The following is a 19690-nucleotide window of genomic DNA, read 5'->3' as shown; positions in this document are numbered from 1 at the left end:
CGAGTGTATCAACTTTGTGTTCAATAAAACAGTCCCAGATTTCGCACAGGGTAAGTCAATTTGCAAGTAAATTTGGACGAAATTATTCGTTCAATAATCATACTTTTTGTGACATTTTTGTGAGATTAGAATGTCAAAGTTTGGCAACAATGCTAGTCGAGAAAGGCCGAGAAAATTAAGCCAGGTACTGAATTGTATTTGGGGTCAGCGGTTGCAGTTTCCTCGGCGGCCAACCGATGTCAGTAGAGTGCTTTGGCACGACGCCATCGATGAAGACGCCTGCATGGAGTCTCTTCATTGCATTTGAAATTATTAAATGTTAACACCTCACGTGCATGCTCCACACGCGTGACAATTGGAACCCGTTATCCTTATGAAAGACCAGTCACGCTACACCCGAAATTCGTTTGTAACGGACACGACTTGGAGCCTTCTGTGCAAAGAGGAGGAGCCAAATAAACAACCCCGCTTCCGCACATCTGGTGCCCACTTTCTGACCCCCATTCCAACAATTCTGCTTGATTTAGCTCTCACTCGTCTGACCCAGGAGGTCACACAGTATCACCCAGAAAGTGAAAAGTATCAAATACTCGAAAAGATTGCCTCTGCTCCACGTTTCATCTAATTTTTCAATGTTGATAATATGGTTCAAATGACTGTGAAAAGAGAGTGTGTCTAATGTTAGGGGATCAAAACAATGATTAATAATTAGGTTGCAAGTAGCATGTCCGTGTTCGTGGAAAGCTATTTCAGCGTTGGCCAGTTAAACAAGGCAAAGAACAAAACGACGAAATATACTTAATTCTACCTCAGTTAATTAACTACTTGACTTTTTTTAGGTCACATGTGGGTCCGAGAGCGAACAACTCTGCCTTGTAAAACGACTTTTTGGAGTGGGCATCCGCCTCCCATATTCGCAGGTACCACTGCCAGTGAGCGAGCGGGGAGGGGCGGGCTGGTGTTCGAACTCCGAACCCTCCCACCGTGGGCTGAGCTGTGTTTCTCTGTGCCGCTGCACTCCGGGCTGGTTCCTATTCAAATGTGGGTCAGGGGTGAGGAAGCGTAACGTCATAAGCTTGCAACATGGCGTCCCGAAGGCTGTGAGATGAGCAAGAGGATGGTAAAGAACGCTTGAGAACCACCCTACCGATGTAAGAAGGTAATTTGAAACGATTCTTTATCCGTCTACATGTGTCCACGCGCTTGTGAAACGGCTGTTTTTGTGTACGTGTGTGTGTGTGTATGTGTGTGTGTGTGTGGTGGTTTCTTGCCTTTGGTTGGTTTGCAGTGTTGCTCTGGCGTTTTTTCCACGGCGTGCCAACAAAAAAGGGGACTACGCTGGTCCCGATTCTGGTTTCTTGTTGCAGGCGTTCTTCAGGCTGAAACCTAACCATTTATGGCTTCCCTTACAATAATTTCAAAAAAATGAAAGAATGGCTTTGCAAATGCTGCGGTTTACGTTGGCACGGTGGGCTTGCAAGCGATGCCTCCCTCCGGGCCAGTATGGACCAAATCATCACCAGGCTGGCAAAACGATGCATTTCATTTTCTTGCTTTCATAACGAAATACGCTTACATGATCTACATTTACGCTTACTATTTGCTCATCCGCTCCTGTCATTGTCCCTCTTAATGACGAAGTAGGTCCAGTTGTGTGGATTCTACGCAACTGACGCAATTACCATAATGGTCAGCGAGCTGGAGCAGTCGATACTAAATGTATGGCGCGACGTGCATTGTTCGTGTTTAGGTTAATCCACATTTTGTGTCGCGTAGGACCAATTAAAGCGATTTAGCAGCAGCGACTGGCAGTTAGACTCGCGCAGCACTGTGTGGAAATCAGTAAATGCAAGATCTCATCGCCCATCTTTGTTTTGCTCTCCAAACAGCGGTGCTCGTAGATCTATATCTAATTCAAACTCCTAAAAGCTCGTTCGTTGAAACATTTTCCTCCCAGGTGAGAAGGTAGCTTGGATTCTCAGGTGATTAGTGTTGCTAAAAGTACCAAGGGGCATGGAGATAATAAGGCCTAGGAATGCCAGTAATGTTGGTTTCCTTGACTGGCTCTTGTTTTAGTGTAAGCAACTTGTTTTTAGCTGGTTTGTAATGTTTCTTTGAAGTGCAGTTTTCAGTTTCGGCACATGCAAATGCATATACAGCATGATCACACCTGAGAGCCCAAGATTACAGTGACTTGATACCATCTGTATTAACCAATGAACCATGTTGGTGTTTTTTTTTTTTTTTTTTAGTTAGGGAGGAGCAAGCCATCATTGTATTTCAAGCCTATTTGATCCAGTAGGTATTTTATTTCTGCGCATTGTACACCGAAGGGGCCCCATTTATTTTGTTTTATACATGAATGTACCAAGTTGTCATTATCCTCATAGAATAATTTTTTATTGTTTTGACAAAACAAATTCAACAAACAAGTGTCTAGTTAACTCCATTTCAGACTACCGTGACCTGGATAACTGAGAATCTACAAAGTCTTAAAGAAACAACTGTCATTAGTTCGGACATTGGCCATTTAAAAAAAACAACGAATATTGTGACTGTAAGGACTGAGACGATGACGCTATTGTCACTGCATGTAGCTTTTAGCTATTTGTTGTTACGCTACATCTTCTGCAACGGTTATCAAATAACTTGAATGCAAATAGCTCACAGCGAAATCTTTGCAGGGATCATATTTCTAAATGGATTAATGTTACTGCAGTCACAAAGTAAAGTTTGGAAAAGACAGAATGTCCCAGTTTGTGATCATGCCACGCTTTAAAAAGAAGATAAATTGCAATTTGTGTACTCCAAAGCAAAATTAACTAACGTTCCACAACAGCATGTCAACGATTGTCAACACAATGTATCAGTTAGCTAATTTAGTATAGCCTACCAATCTTAATTATTATTTATTGTCATGCTCTGCCAGTGCATTTTCAATCACTTTATTGAACAAACTAACAAACACTTTCATATATGACAGCTACGGTCACAACTGATCCCTAGGCACTCACTCAACATGCAGACCAGCAAATGGTTATCCAGTTAACAGGCAAGCCAGGCTTGACCTTTTAAAGCCACATACAGTCCCAAGTACTGTACCAGGTCCGGTCTAGAAAGTGAGGATGGCAACACCAATAATACCTGCACATCACATGCAGATGTTGTTTTATTAAACAAAGTCCCGTTTTATCTGATTAGTCAATTCATCGATGGGATGAGCAATCGAATAATTGATCCTAAAGGTACATCGCCATCGCAGCGCTAGACAATTCATTGCTAGTTGAACCCCGTTATAATTTTAGTCCGCCCCACAGGCCAGGTTAAAACTGGGAGAGCAACTTGTTTTATTGAGTTGTTGTTGAAGGTTGGACAAACCCAAAAAGTGGAATACATTTTGCGTGCAGTATATGAACTTAATTAGAGAAGGCTTGTCAAGCCGCTAGACTTCTCGCTTAGCCTCCAGCATTTGCTTATGCTGCAATATTAAATGTGGGCACACATGCTTTGTTTATTCTGTCTCGTTATTTGCAAATATGGCACCTTGTTAAAACTAATCAACATACCTGCAGGTGTTGGCTGGATTCACATCACCTGCATTGCATATAATCTTACTCTTCCTCCTTTTGTGATGCCTAAATTGATATGGCACCAAAACCATAGTGAGGGTGATCATAAAAAAGGATTTGATTTGACATCAAACCAAAAACTTAGAGCTGTGCTTTTCAGGACTTTTCTTTTTCTTTTTTTTCTCCTTTTGGCAACCTGTCATTTTACAACCGTGGCCGAACATCTGTTCAGTGCAGCTGTCAGATTCTCAGCAGATGTACTTTCAGTGTCGATTTAGGCGATTGCGTCTGCCCAAGATGAGTCAACTGATCAGTGTGACAAGCTTAACTGATCACTATGGACTACAAAGAGGCGCCTGGAGGTTAATTTTAGGCCTGTGTGTGTGCGCACGCCTCATGATCTGCTACCCTCCTCTTAACACACGTACACACACGGTGCCCTGTGTCCATTGTGATCATGGCTTACAGTGGCGTGTGTAGGCAGCACAATGCCTTAAGAAGGTTACTTAGGCTGTATGTTCTGCTGACATGCGTTCAAGGACTTAACGGCTGGGCCCTTGCGTTCATGCAAGACATGCGTTTCCTGCGCCGCCTGTTGGAGGACAGTTTTGAGATTCGTTCAGTGTCCACAGCACCCTTGGGCAGGGTTGTTGTTGTTGCACTGTAAGAAGAAGAATAAAAAGAATCCGTCTTTGGAATGTGTTTCTGATAGGCACATGGTGATAATAATGTGTTTAAAAGGTAGAGTTAGAGGTGGTTAGCTATGTTTTGGGGTGGGGGGAACCCAATGCTGTTAGCTTGAGGTCATATGGGAGTGCTGCTTTTTTTGAAGGGAGGGGGGTCTTGCCAGTCTTATCTCACCAACAAAGTTCATTCTTCGAAGAAAAGAGTCACGTTATCATACCGATCCTATGTTCACTGGCTAGTTGATTGCTTCACTTCCTCACACACATCATGTGCTGCTGCCAGGATTGATTTACTTTGGCTATTTTTTTTGGGGGGGGGGCATAATGACAACTGAGGTTAGATTGAATAATGCCAGATGTTTTTTTTTTCATGAAAACTATAGATAAGGATATATTTTGCTACGTTGAATCCTAAGTGCTCGATTTTACACCTCAGATCGACTGGATTGGATCAACAGATAGTTTTCATTTCCTACAAAATGTGTCCATCCATCCATTTTCCGATCCGCTTATCCTCACAAGGGTCGTGGGGGGTGATGGGAGTCTGTCCCAGCCGTCTTCGGGCAGTAGGCGGGGGACACCCTGAACTGGTTGCCAGCCAATCGCAGGGCACACAGAGACGAACAACCATCCACACTCACACTCACACCAAGGGACGATTTAGAGTGTTCAATCAGCCAGCCTGCATGTTTTTGGAATGTGGGAGGACACCGGAGTACCCAGAGAAAACCCACACAGGCCTGGGGAGAACATGCAAACTCCACACAGGAGGCCGGAGCTGGAATTGAACCCGGTACTGCCACACTGTGCGCTAACCATTGGACTACCAGTCCGCCCTACAAAATTTGTGACTGTCTTAATTTGCTAATTGATCAATGATGTCATTGATCAGCTCTGCAAAATAAGTCATTACCGCAAACACAATCACTTTCACTCCAGGGAAGTTTTGTGCTGTTGTCGTTCATGGAATGTTTCTAAACGTTTACATTCAGATTTATTTTTTTCGAAAATTGTTTCCCAACATCCCCAAATAATTTTTTTTGTGAGGGTGTTGGGTTACTAGGGGAAATTCCTCACTTCCCTCCACTGTGCAGGAAATAAGATTGTTGTTAACATGAGGACCACAGTTGGCGTTTATTTATTGTTTTTAATATTTGCTGAAATAGTCAGGGAAATCACTGAATGCGGTGACAATGTCTTTAAGTCTATTATTTTATCAGTGTTTTACTATTGCTCTTGGTTGTACAGTGTCCTTGTGTTATGAAAGGCGCTTGCAAATGTGATGTATTATTATTATTATTATTATTATAAGTTGACAGCACTGCAGACAAGTCGCTGTTTTGTTTGCTTGCTTGCACTGTTGACATGCCTGCACATCAAAATAAAAGTACGCCGCAGGAACTATGCCCCACGGGCCCTACTTTGCCTAGATGTGCTTTAAGGCTTTAAATTGATCCATGAGGTTGGTGGGCTGGGAGGGGGGGGGGGTGAGCATCGAAGAATGATGGACCATGTTCCCCGCCTCTATTGGTGAGGCAGCCAATCGGAGTTGTGGCTGTAAGGTGGTCAGGGCCTGTCCTGTTGACAACACCCGAACCCACTGGTGTACACCAGCGGTAAGGGATGCCTTGTCAAGCTGAAGGAGGAGTCTTTCAAGGCCTTTATGGCTTGTGGGACTCCAGAGGCAGATGATGAGTACAGTACAGGCTTGCCAAGCGCAACGCAGCGTCAGCGGACACCGAGGCAAAAACTCAGGCGTGGGAAGCGTTCGGTGAGGTCATAGAAGCAGACCTCCTGACGGCTTCAAGGAAATTCTGGTCCATCATCCGACATTTTAGGAGGTGGAAGCAGTGCACCATTAACACTGTGTATAGTGAGGATGGGGCGCTGCTGACCTCGACTCGGGACATTGTGAGTCCGTGGGCAAAATACTTGGAAGTTCTCCTCAACTCTACCGACACGCCTTCCTTAGAGGAAGCAGAGTCTGGGGTCTCTGAGGTGGTACAAGCGGCCAAAATTAGTTTCCTTCGCAGGGTATCCGGGCTCTCCCTTAGCGATTAGGTGAGGGGTTTAGAGTTGAGCTGCTTCTCCTCCACATTGAGAGGAGCTAGATGAAGTGGCTCGGGCATCTTGTTAGGATGCTTCCTGTATACCTCCCTGGTGAGGTGTTCCGGGCATGTCCCACCAACGGAGGCCCTGGTGAAGACCCAGGAAACGCTGGAGAGACTATATCTCCTGGCTGGCCTGGGAACACCTTGGGATCCCCAGGGAAGAGCTGGAAGAAGTGGCTGGGGAAGGGGGAGTCTGGGCTTCCCTGCTAAAGCTGTTGCCCCCATGACCCAACCCCAGATAAGCGATAGCAAATGCACGGATGAATGTTTCAAACAATAACCTCTGGTGCTTGTTTGAGAACCACACCAACATTTTTATGTACATCCCTGCAAGGCTATTCTAGCGCAACGGTGGTTTAAACAAAGTCTTTTTAGCAGTGCTAAAACACAAAATAAAAATGTGTTACCCCGGTAACTTTAAAAAGCACATATTTGTTGACAGAGTGACAGGATTCTCTGCTCTCTAGCTGTTAATTAATCCCTGCTTAGGGACTGCACTCCAAAATCCCCCATTTTTACAGCATATTTCATAATCATCATGTCTCCGAGTCACAAAACCATGAGAGAAGTATTTTTGCCTCATGAATTAAGTCCTGTGTCCTCCAGCATTGCACAGTTGCACTGAATTAGAAGTATAATGCACATGCTTGTTGTACATGCCGATTACTAGCACAAAAAATCACATCTTCAGTCACCCTTGAAGACTTCCTGTGTCTATAAAGCCTTTTTTTTAAATGCACCGTATGAATTCTGACCAGTGGCAACACAAATTGGACTGAGTCAATTGGAACTAGGACTCTACTGAATTGTATGTGAGTGAGTTATTGCGTATACATGCACGTCAAATATAACAAAAGTGTGCTTTAATTCATTCGTAAGTCTCCTTCATGTGAGCAAACAACTTTATTTCCGTAGCCCTTCAAAAATATAATTCATGAGCTGCTCAGCTTTATTGTTTTGAAGACTTTAGATTCTTTGCATTTTTTAAAGTAAATCTTCAACCTTTTATCTATTGTGTATGTGAACAAACGTTTGAAATTATGTGTACACGATCTCTCCGGTGTGTCTAAGTTTGAATGGACTTGCAGATGAGCCATGTGTGAGATGGAGCTTTCCCCTTTCCTTCCCTGGCTACACAACACTGGCACATATGGGGCATGCAGCGGCCAATGCCCCCCCGCCTCCTGTGATGAAATGGATGGGGCTCTTTTCATTCCGTTGCACCCTGGGCAGGGCTTGTTTGTCTGCAATACGGATGAACTGCCTGACACATAAAAGGAGTCTTAATTGGAAGGTTTTGACCCTGCCCGCAGTGGCGATACTGTAATGCATGCATTTCCCTCTTCAGGCATGCGCCGCTGGGGGGTCGTATCTCCTCACTCCACGCCAGCATTTATATCCGGCAATCAGATTACATCGGAATCAAATCGGTGTTAAATTTTCCCACAGATGCTGTCAATCGGTTGTTTTACTGAGTCAAGTGTTGGGACCTTTATTTATTATTTTGTATTTTTAAAAGAAACCCAATGGATTCTGTGCTCTCTGTGGAACCACAATTCGTCTTCAAATGAAAGTGTCTTAAGTCTCTGCCTTAAATCACAGTTTCTCAAGATGAGTTTTTAATCAATATATAGTACGTGGGTACCTTGTGTAACTGATGTGAGAGGGAGATCCTTTTTTATTTTTTATTTTTTATTTTTTTTACTGGCTCAACAAAGCAAGACCTCCTGCTTGCCATCATAAACGTATACATTTGCAATTCTGTGGAATAATGTTGTATGTAAAAATATTTTTTAAATATTTGAATATTCTATGTTCATGAATGAAAGATTATTCACTATGTACCGGTAAATGTTTTTGTCAGAGACTTAACTGCTTCGTAGACTGAGGGCTAAGTAATATTGCCTGAAATGGACATTGATGGTATCCATTGAATCCCTTTAGAGTAATTGCAAATGTAAACGTGTACAAATCATAATTGAAGTGTTTCTTAAATGTGAAAGGTACATATTTCATGTGAAAAGGATCATAAAGTATTATAGTTATTCTTCTGTCAGCTTCTTTTCATTCAAATTTAGCATTTTCCTGTCAACATGTTTGCTTTTTCTTAAATGTAACAAAATCAAGTTTACATGTTGGGAAAAAAACGTCCCTTTGCAAAGTTAAATTGATTTTAAAAAAATGTATTCATTCTAAGTTTATTTATAGAGCCGTTAATCACTGAAGAGACTCAAAGGCCCACAGTTGACAAATAGTTACGACATCCCCGATCATTTTGTGCAGCCGTTTCTTTTTTTTGTTTGTTTTTGTTTTTAATGCTAGACATGCGAACTAGACAAGTGACTTGTCTTTCTCTAGCATATTTGCTGCAACAGAGTCGAGGTTTAGACACTTAGAGGAGAAGGGTCTGCACCGTGCGTCTTTTAGCTGCTGCCCGTAAACATTGTGCAGCGCAAGTTGGCGTTTCTGAGCAGCCAGGAAAGCTACGAGTCGGGAAGGAAGGTTCTATATGATGTGACGCTGTACCTCGGACCTGGTTAGCGTGACCTGTCCACAAGTAGCATGGCATTTCTTAGATTGGGACCGGGGTGTGTGTGGGGGGGGGGGGGTGATAAGAGCGCTTTAAAAAAATGCAGCTTTGACGATCATGAGGTTGCATCGTCCGAGATCACGATTGTGATTTGAAAATGATAAATCAGCTCTACCCTCTACTTTTTGGTAGAAATTAGGTCTGTGAACCAAGCTACAATAAATAAACTTGGGCTGAATGATTGTTTTTTTTTTTGATTGAAGTTCATTTTTATTTTTTACGTGTTCACCAATGGTTGGTTTGTTTGGTTTTGCAGCGCTCTAGCAAGCTTAGATCACAATCAGAGCGGTATGCTACTCGTGGACTGGCTGAAAAATAAGCTGATAAGAACAAATCTACTCATACTTTATGCCCATTTAAGAGGAAATACTTCCATTTCACATTTCGAAATATCTCATTACTATTAATTCGTCTACTTAATTTTATAGCAATGTATGCTATTACTGCTAAGGGATTCCATTTATACCGCGGTATGAATGTTAGACTATATCGTTAAGACCATAATCTCCGTATGAAGCAGTTTACGTTCTCAAACATATGAAAACAATTTCCTAATGATCTTACATATATACAGGATGTGCAATGAACATGTACATAAGCGCAAAAGTCAAAACATTTTCAGTTAAAAGGAAAATATTTGTACATCGTCTTACACAGTTCCATATATACAGTACATGCCGTATGTATGACAGCAAGGGGTCATTCTTGCTCCATTCAACCTTGAAAAAGGACTGGCTCACACAGTCACTGTCGCTGTGTTGCATTAATGGAGGAGCAGCTTTGAATGTTTTGATGGTATGATGTGACTTCCTGTCGTGTTTGTATTACTGCAGTGAGTTTTGCACCCAAGCACGATTTGAAGAATATCATGCAATATCTTGCATAAAAATCGCAACAAGATCTTTTCTAAAATCGTTCAGCCCTACAAAGTACCCTTCCAAACGGTGCCGCGAAGATCCTAACGGAACTGTGCTGCTTGGTGTAAACGTGGCTATTACACTAAAGGAGGGGGGGGGGGGGGTGATTATGCCACCTCAGATTGTTGACCATGAACCATTTATTTATTGCACGAGACTGATGTTGGCAAGTCAAGCACTTCTTTCACACAAAGTATCTGCATATTTGCCTCGACTGCGACGAGTATACATCATCAACAACGATAAGACATCATGGATGTTGCGGGATTACATAGAATCTTCCTCAACCAGAATCAGAATCAGAATCATCTTTATTGGCCAAGTATGTAGAACACACAAGGAATTTGTCTCCGGTATAACCAATCGTTAGGTGTGCCTGTGCGTGGATTTCCGCCTGACGCGGCACATCTTACTCAGGTATAAGGAAACCCAAGCGAGCGGTTATTTGAAAATGGGCAACACTCAGCTGCTGTCTTTAATCTCCTTATTGTGAGCTTTCCTTTCACTCACTCACTCACGAGGGAGCGAGCGAGAGAATCGAAACCCCGTTAATTGCAACAGTACCGCACGTAGTCAATCTTGAATCAGCCTTACCCATGCAGCCCGCTGTCGGCCATGTTGAAATGGCTCTGAGGTGGTTGCTTGTTTGTATTTCAAATTGGCTTTTGTACCATCCCCCTAACCCTGCCCCCCACCCCCACTCGCACTGCCCACCATTAATACTCTCTGGGTGTGTGTGTGTGTTGTTAGTGCACTGTCTTCATGACTGTGTGTGTGTGTGCGCAAACTGAGGGCCACTACATGTGTGCAGTGCAGGCTTGTTTTTCTTCCTTTTGTCTTTCACGGCACATATGTCTCTCTTACCTTATCACCTGCTCACTATACCATTGTGCGCCACTCAAGTCACTGTTGTAAAAAGTAGTGACGGTTTAGCCCGCTGTAAATTTGAGTTTTGCTTTTCTTAAGTTCAGGCTCGTCGTCTTTTCTATTGGATGTAAGCAGATGACCTTTCACGGTTGTAGGGTGTGTTTTGTTATTGCGCCACGGGACTTTGACTCACCTCTGCCCTTTCACCAGGCTCCCGGTGATCTGTTCTGGAGATTAGTGCCACAGCCCACTGCTCTCTCCGTCATCTTCACTGTATGAAGTTTGCTGCATTGCTCTCCTTTTAATCCTTCAACACCTTGAGGGGGAAAGGGGGGGGGGGGTGGATGCCACAACACAAAGTGCGAAGGGGCCTTTTACGTGATACTGTTTCTGTTCATTGTGCTTTAGAGAGGCAAAAATGAAATAAAGAGAACATTCTAACATAGGAGTATAAATGAAAAGATAACACAATTGCAAAATAAAAGCAGGGTGGTGAACAAAAATCATTTTTGAGTGGCAAACGATACATTTTTCAGGCAAGGTTCAAGTGCTGATCTCAGGTCTTCAAGAGATTTTTATAAATGCAAAGAATGAGTCTTAAATGTCCAGTGGAAAGGTGGAACCATGCTTTGTATAAGCCTGTCGCAAAACGGTATCAAAACAAAATTGCAACGCACAAACCCGGGCCGCCTTTGATATGGCAGAACCGGGACACGCCCCCTTCCAACTCCGATTTTGTCTGCAAACCAAATGCAGCCAAATGAGCGCCCACTTTTTTTCCCCAAGCCCTGTATATTGTGTCTAGCGGAATTGAATGTGTCATCAACTGCTGGCCTTGCATGCATTACAGTGTTTCCTATTGTTTTTGCAGCACCATTTGAATGGGGGATGAGTTTTTGCAATGTATGCGTATGTGAAACCTTACCCAAAAAATGCTTTGCCTTCAATCCTTGTCATGCATGTATAGGGATTAAATGAAGTAAAACCTGATCACCCAGAGCTCTGGTGTAACCAGTTTTAATGAAGAGGTAATTTACATGCATGTGCATGTGTGTTCAACCCCCAGACACCTGGATTTTTTTTTCTTCCCTTCTTCTTATCATGTCTTTCAAGTCTGGGCACACACCCCTGTCAACCTAAGAGAAGATACCCGAAAGAAGTCAAGGTTGATGCTAAGCAGCGGGGTGCTTGAGAGTTTTCAGAGTGAAGCTGCCCCTCTATCATTAAGTCACAGCCTGTTTTTGAAAAGGTCAAAACTGCAGGCAAGGTAAACTGATCCTCTGGCTTGAAGGGCGACGTCTACCCTGGTCTGCACTCAAAGCCCCCCCTGAGCTGGCTTCACTTGGTATGTGGGGCTGTGTTTGGTCAGAGCACGCCTTGTTTCTTAAGGGTCAATAATTCCTTTAGGCTCTCCTGCCCAGCTATCTTGACATCTCTCAGCTTCTCTGCCAGGACACATCATCATACCTTTTTAGCTGAGGGATTAGAAAATGCAGGAATTAACCCTGCTGGAAACTCGCCACTAATTATGCAACCGTACCCAATTGTGGTTAGTAATCTAGGTACAGCGTTTCAGTCACTGCTTGATGCATCCTGGAGTTTATAGTACATCAAGAAAAAAAAAAAGGAAAAACAGACTCACAGATGGAGCAGTAATGGTGGTGCAGGTCCATTGGCAACCCCCACCCCCTGTCGTATTAAGCCTGTTGGGCATCACCAAAGGAAGAGGAGGTAGGCCTACACGTGTCCCACCCTCGCTGCATATAGATCAGCCGTAATCCATTAGCAGCTCCCTGGAATCCAGCCGGCAGAGCACAGCACCAGAGGGGCCAGGGGGGAGCCGGTAGCCATGTGGGTGATGAGGTTGGGGGGAGATGGAGGGATGAGAAAATGAGGGGGGTGGGGGAGTTTTTCTTTTTTTTTTCCCTCCCCTTCCCGGGCTGTCTTCTGTATGCTGTTTCTAGCCACCGTTTTTGGCTGTTTGTTGGAAAAGCCTCTTGGTGCCCTCACCCAGAAAGCCTGCGGAGAAGCAAGCATGAGCGTAAGCGTTAGACAAGATGCTTCAGTGATCTACGATATTCCGATTTGGCATCATGGAAAAGGGTCTTTCTTTCCTCCGTTATCGCCTGTAGAGGTCATTGCCGTACCACCGGGTAGCGCCTCAGACAGATTTAATTGCAGATCTGTGTTATACTGTATTTTCATCACTGGCTCGTTTTGATGCAGTACATGTTGGGGGGTGGTTGAACTCGTTCTGCCTGCTGAGAGATCCGTGAAGGTAGGGAAGCCAGACGAGAGAGAGAGAGGGGGGCAGCCTAGAGATGGGGGGGGGGGGGGGGGTGAAGACCATGAGTTGAAGTGTCAAAGCAGAGGAGGCAAGCCCAGGCCTGGACCCGGAGTATAATGATCACTTCAACTGATTTCTATCAGCCAGACCATCAGTTCTAACAGAGCCAGACACCTCCAGATATCAATTCCTGCTACAGTGGACTTTTGTTCCAATCCTGCACTAACGGAGCTTATGTGTGTTGTTGAGAGTTGTTGGTTCTGGTTGTCCCCTAGTGTGTGTGTTGAGTCCCAGAGGCCACCAGTTGTGGCCGTATTAGCTGATATTTGAATGGGGTTGTTTTGTTACCGTCGGCAGTAGTGTCAATCCTTGATCGCTTGTTCGGGCGTGACAGTTTATTCAAACTAGCTATGATCAGAATCAGAATCATCTTTATTGGCCAAGTATGTAGAACACACAAGGAATTTGTCTCCGGTATAACACGCTGCATTAGTATCATCGTAAACAACAAATCATTGAACCATTTTAGAGTAACCAGTAGCAGTATTTGTAGTACAAGAAGAGTGACTACGTCAGTGACTGTTTAAGGAGTTAATGGCTAGAGGGAAGAAGCTGTTTAAGTGTCTACTGGATTTGGTGCGCATGGATCTGTAGCGTCTGCCTGAGGGGAGTAGCTGGAAAAGGTGGTGGGCAGGGTGCGGGGGATCCAGGAGGATTTTCCGTGCCCTTGTCTTGATTCTTGCAGTGTGCAAGTCCTCAAGAGTGGGTAGGGCGGTGCCAACGATTTTTTCCGCCGTCCTAACTGTCCGTTGAAGTCGGATTTTGTCCTTTTTTGTGGCGGCCCCAAACCAAACCGTGATGGAAGAACACAGGATTGATTCGATGACTGCCGTGTAGAACTGTCGTAGCACCTCCTGTGGCAGGCCATGCTTCCTCAGCAGCCTCAGGAAGTACATCCTCTGCCGGGCCCTTTTCAGGATGGAGATGGTGTTGACTTCCCACTTCATGTCCTGGGAGACTGTGATTCCCAGGAACTTGAAGGTCTCGACGGTTGACACAGGGCAGTTGGATAGTGTGAGGGGCAACTGTGGAGAAGGATGTTTCCTGAAGTCCACGATCATCTCTACAGTCTTGAGCGTGTTCAGCCCGAGGTTGTGTCGGCTGCACCAGAGCTCCAGCTGCTCCACTTGTTGGCGGTACGCAGACTCGTCGCCGTCTTTGATGAGACCGATGACCGTGGTGTCGTCTGCGAACTTTATGAGTTTGACAGCTGGATCTGTTGAGGTGCAATCGTTTGTGTAGAGAGAGAAGAGCAGTGGAGAGAGGACACATCCCTGTGGGGCTCCAGTGCTGGTGGTGCGTATTGATGATGTTGTTGCTCCCAGTCTCACCTGTTGTGTCCGTCCCGTCAGGAAGCTGAGGATCCACTGGCAGATCGTAGGGGACACACCGAGGTGGAGAAGTTTGGGGGTGAGGAGTTCCGGGATGATGGTGTTGAACGCAGAGCTGAAATCCACAAACAGAATCCTTGCATAGGTCCCTGTGCTGTCGAGGTGCTCGAGGATGTAGTGCAGATTAGCTAGTTCAATTAGTTAATGATGTTGATATTATTGTGTTGGCTCCTAAAGCTGCTGCTGTTTTGCTTTGCGGTAGACATATCGCACTTTATCTTTTTTCAATGTGAAATGATCGCAAACTTTGCACGTTGCCTTTTGTGCGGTCTTTTCTCCTGGCCCGCGCTTTTTGTTACGCGAGTCTGCAATAGAATTGATCACTACTGCCATATTAGAAAAAAAAATCGGTTGATCAAATTTGACAATCAATTTCAACATCAACGAAAATAGTAAACCCGTGAAGAGTGAATTGCATTTTCTTGGCAGTTTAGAAACACTGTGACACGTGTGACCTGGCTCATACGCTCATGTACAGTATATGCTTATTGTGGTAAGCACTAGCAGCGCTGTATAATCTCTTGTAATGCAGTACACAGTGTTCTGAGGGGCATTAATGATGTGCGTCCATATTACCCGACTGCCACACAAGTCAGGGGCCGAGATTATTGCGTCACCTCCAGCTGATTTGTCCACTGCATGACACTGACTTTGTTCAATTCTACTCATGACTCACGAGTTACACTTTTATTTGGGATTCACTAATTACTTTTCTTCATAGGTTTTTTTTTTCATATTTTTAGTACTCGCTGAGACCAAGCATTGGTAAAAGTTTCACTCAAATATAATACTTTTTGAATAACAACGAGGGTTGGACCGATATGGATTTCTTTATGCAGATTGCGATAATGGGAAGACGAAATAAAATTCCGATGACCGATTTGAACCAACCAATGAATTAAGAATATTTATAATGAATAAAATAACTTTTTGGGGGGTGCCTTAATGCAATAACAATAAAGAGATGACTTGCGCGCACAACACTTGACTGTTTTTAACAATACTCAACAAGCTGTGTCGCCGGCCCGGCGTCGAACACGGCGTCATATGACGCGAGTGCAGCCGGCATCAACGCAGGCCAAGGTTGCATCCACGCCAATGTAATAGTTGAGAGATTTCTGACAAATCATTCTGATCTGGATTCCTGTACCTGATCGGTTGTCATTGATGTGGTTAGTTACCTAACTCGTGTATGAGACTTGCAATTAAAGTCATTACTGAGTGACAAGTGAAAATGATGTCGATCGTCAAGTGTTTTCATGTTTTCATTTAAAAAAAAAAAAAAAAAAGTAAGACTGCTAAAATGTGTTAGATACACATGATGCCATGTTATCTGTTTGTCTTTTATTGTATTTGATACATTTCCATTTTTTGTCCATCCCTACGCTCGATACTATCCTGACTGTTTTGTTGGTTGAAAGCGAACGAGTTGTCCGAATTCCTCCCTGGAGGTTCGGGTGGTGCTGTCCTTGTCTTTGAGCCACGCCCTCCACCCCCTTCTTTGCCTGAGCTCCTGTCTAGTTTTACCTGCTCAAGTGTCACCTAATCCTCCCCCCCCGGCCCTTCCTTGCCATCGACCCCCCCACCCCCAGACAATGGGGCAGAGCTGACATTACCATGACCTAATGGAGACTAGGGTGAGACGAGTTTCCAAGAAGGGCATCTCACTGAAACCAGAGTTATCTTGACAGAGGGAGTGACGAGAAGTCAAAAGGAGGCACCTTTTAAGGAAAGTAATTCCTTTTCTCCTTTTTCTCCACCCGTTTGGCCTTTGTGCCAGAACAGTGGCAAAATGTATCTGATCTACGCAGGCTCGCAATTTGTTTTAAATGCAAGACGAGAGGCGGAGACTGTTTCCTGTTTCCAAGCTGACATGTTGATGATGTGCCACATTTGGCCAACGTCCCTGCGAGAACTTGGAGCTTATATGGATGCACTCACAGGAACAGCAGTCACACGTCGTGGTTTATTGTCAGTTCAAAGGCACCGGTTGTCTTTTCACCTCCGAGAGGTTAGATTGCCGTTTCTATGTTTGTTGGATTGCACAAAAGGCAATTTGATGGAGGGGGTGAGGCATGAGCCAAGGAAAGAAGAGTGAATTCACGTTGATAAACCTTGCGTGAGTGGTTGACTGTTAACTCATTCACTCCCAAAGACGTTTTTAAACGTCTTTTCAGACTTGATCTAGAATTGGCTAGTACTGAATGAGTTCATCGCAACCGCGGAATTGTAATATTGTGCCCGACTGGTCTGCTCTTCATTGAGAACCTTTCTGGCACTTTTCCCCCCCCCCCATTGCCTTCAACGGAGTGGCTACCCCAACCCCCCGAACTCACCACGTTTTTTTTTGTTTTTGTTCTTTACAGCTTCAGGTGGCGTTGGTGTAGGAAGAGAGCGAGCGAGACGCAAGGAAAGAAGGAAGGTGGAAATGGAACTGCCAAATCATGCCAAACAACTGCTGCTGCAACTCAACCAACAGAGAGCCAAAGGCTTCCTGTGTGACGTCATCATCGTGGTGGAGAATGCCCTCTTCCGTGCCCACAAGAACATCTTGGCGGCGAGCAGCATCTATTTCAAGTCTTTGGTCCTCCACGATAACCTCATTAATCTTGACACGGAGATGGTCAACCCCTCCGTGTTCAGGCAAGTGTTGGACTTCATCTACACCGGCAAGCTGCTCTCCTCGTCGGACCAGGGCAGCGAGCAGAATTTCAGTGCCCTCTTAACCGCAGCCAGCTACCTCCAGCTCCACGACCTCGCCGCCCTGTGCAGAAAGAAGCTCAAGCGCAGCGGCGGGAAACCCCTGCCCGGTAAACCTTCCACTCCCGGGCCCCTGAGCCGCTTACGCCTCAACAACCAGCGCCTTTCCTCTTCCACGCCCGCCGGACCCAACAACCACTATCATCCCGCCCCTTCGGACGCCGACCAGCCGCAGCCGGACGAAGGCCTTCGGGACAAGCTCTCCGACGACGAAATGTATATCGGCAGCTCCGGGAGGAACGGCAGCGGCGGGAACGGAAGCAGTAACGGTAACCTCAGTAGCGGAGGAAGCGCGGGCGAGCCCGATCTCGGGCTGGACCTGACCAAAAAGAGCCCTCCCTCGGCAGGCGCGGTCACAGACGCCCTGAGCCCCCACAGCAACTCCCAAGAATCCCCCCAATCTGCCTCAGTATCCACAACCAACAGTGCCTCGCTGGATGACTCTTCGACCACCCTCCCCGGCGCAGACGTTTGCAGCTCGGAGCCCGCTGAGCTCAACTGCGCATCGAAAGCCGAGAACGCCCACCACGACGGGCCCCCGCCCCAGAAGAAATCTCGTCAGGGCGGGCGCAAGAACGAATGGCCCAAGAAGGAGGCATCGGGGCTGAAGTCTGAAGACCACGACAGGCCTCTGGTGAACGGGGTGATAGTGGCGCCCAAGGACGGCCGACCCGGCGGGGGCAGCGCCGGCGGCCTCAACTCGGACCAAACCCACCGGTGCAAAGACGAGGAAGAGGGAGGAGAAAACGGCCAGGACCACAGCGACGAGAGCGGTCAGAGCGACGGCGAGAGCGCGGGGGGCAGAGGAGGGACGGGCGGGGCGCACCAGAGCGCCAACTACGTGTACCGCCAGGAAGGTTTCGAGCCGGCGTTCGGCGACAACCTGTACGTGTGCATCCCCTGCGGGAAAGGCTTCCCCAGCTCGGAGCAGCTCAACGCTCACGTGGAGACCCACACCGAGGACGAGCTGTACATCAAAGAGGAAGTGGGGACCTACGTCAAAGAGGAAGACGAAGAGGAGGCCGAGGACCTTTCCACCCCCGTCGGGCCGTCCAACTTCGCCTCCGAAGCCCGCCCCTTCAAGTGCACCGTTTGCAATAAGAGCTACAAGGACCCGGCGACGTTGCGACAACATGAGAAGAGCCACTGGCTCACCCGCCCCTTCCCTTGCAACATCTGCGGCAAAATGTTCACCCAGCGGGGCACCATGACGCGCCACATGCGCAGCCACCTGGGCCTCAAGCCCTTTGCCTGCGAGGAGTGCGGCATGCGCTTCACCCGCCAGTACCGGCTGACGGAGCACATGCGCGTGCACTCCGGGGAGAAGCCGTACGAATGCCAGCTGTGCGGCGGCAAGTTCACTCAACAGCGCAACCTCATCAGTCACCTGAGAATGCACACCTCGCCCTCCTAGAAAACGCATCAAGCCAAAGAACTCTGGGAATAGAAAAAAGACCCCCACCCCCACTAAACTCTCGCTCGACAAAGAAACGCACATGAACACGTTCGACACAGTTCTATTCCGCTCGGTTTACGACGGCGCTCCGGCTGAATGAGTGTTGTTGCCATACTGGGCGATGGTGGTGACGGTGTCACTTCGGGGATTGTGTCACCATTGGTTTTAAAGTGACATATATGCTCACCTCTCAGGAGTTCTAGAGGAACAGTTTACTCTTTTCTCTTCTCTTCTCTCTCTCTCTCTCTCTTTGTCTTTCTCTCAGCTGAAAGTCACAAAGCCGTGGCGTCATAGCTTTGTGACTTGTGCTCTTTCAAGGCCGATAAATGTGAATGTGGGTACCAATGTAATGTCCAGCCCTTGTCACACCCCCCCCCCCCCCAAAATTCTTCCTTTCCTCCTAACTTTTGAAAGCTTTTTGCCGGTTGTCCACCAGAACGATGACTCGAGGTCCCCCCTCTGCTCTCCAACGCTATTCTGACCAAATAGATTCAAAGAACCCAATGAAACCAGTACTGGCAATAATATCGCAAAAAAAGAGTGTTTTGAACTCTTTGACAGCTTTATAGCCTTTTTTACTTTCCTTTTAAGCGATGGGGGGGGGGGGGGGTCTCGATGTACGATGAGGGGGTGACTGGGACCATCTCCATGCTTTAACTGATAGAAGGATCCAGGTGGGATCATGTTGGGGGTCAAGGTTTAGTTCCAAGAGTTTTCTCTTCATGGCTGTTGATGGTAAAGGATGTTGACTCTTTTCCTCATCTTGCCTGTTAGTGCACCATGAAACCAAACCCGTTTGGGGGGGGGGAAAGGACCACCCCCTTGAGGTACGTGTTTTACTTAAAGAACTAATAATGTTTCTGTGAATGTTTAAACTGGAAGGTCTTGGGTATTTCTTGTGGAGGGGAGGGATTTGTTTTTAAAGGGGGCTCATAAAGAGGGTGTTTTAGACCGAACAATATGTTCAGTGGGTACGTTTTATTTTGTGTCTGTATA

General features: G+C 46.0%; 1 protein-coding gene across 2 annotated transcripts; it reads left to right on the top strand.

Annotated features, from left to right (window-relative positions):
• Nucleotides 1-1033: 1033 nt before the first annotated feature.
• hic2 (hypermethylated in cancer 2) lies at nucleotides 1034-19278 on the top strand. Of its 2 annotated transcripts, none has more exons than XM_086112017.1 (2): nucleotides 1034-1159; nucleotides 16845-19278. In XM_086112017.1, the coding sequence occupies exon 2, from the start codon at nucleotides 16907-16909 to the stop codon at nucleotides 18650-18652; it is 1746 nt and encodes a 581-aa protein (XP_085968143.1). In that variant the 5' UTR covers nucleotides 1034-1159; nucleotides 16845-16906; the 3' UTR covers nucleotides 18653-19278. The 2 variants fall into 2 exon arrangements, with proteins under 2 accessions (XP_085968143.1, XP_085968147.1); XM_086112021.1 differs by lacking the exon at nucleotides 1034-1159 and adding an exon at nucleotides 12657-12781.
• The last annotated feature ends 412 nt before the right edge of the window (nucleotides 19279-19690 follow it).

This window comes from Hippocampus guttulatus, chromosome 5, assembly GCF_054856545.1.
Source record: "Hippocampus guttulatus isolate MCC_2025c chromosome 5, RoL_Hgut_1.0, whole genome shotgun sequence".
Classification (NCBI taxonomy): Eukaryota; Metazoa; Chordata; class Actinopteri; order Syngnathiformes; family Syngnathidae; genus Hippocampus; species Hippocampus guttulatus.
The sequence above is the reverse complement of the archived record's forward strand: the minus strand, read 5'-3'. Positions and strand labels throughout refer to the sequence as shown.

Coding starts and splice junctions, on each gene's coding strand:
- hic2 (XM_086112017.1), top strand. CDS start 16,907: ATGGAACTGCCAAATCATGCCAAACAACTGCTGCTGCAACTCAACCAA.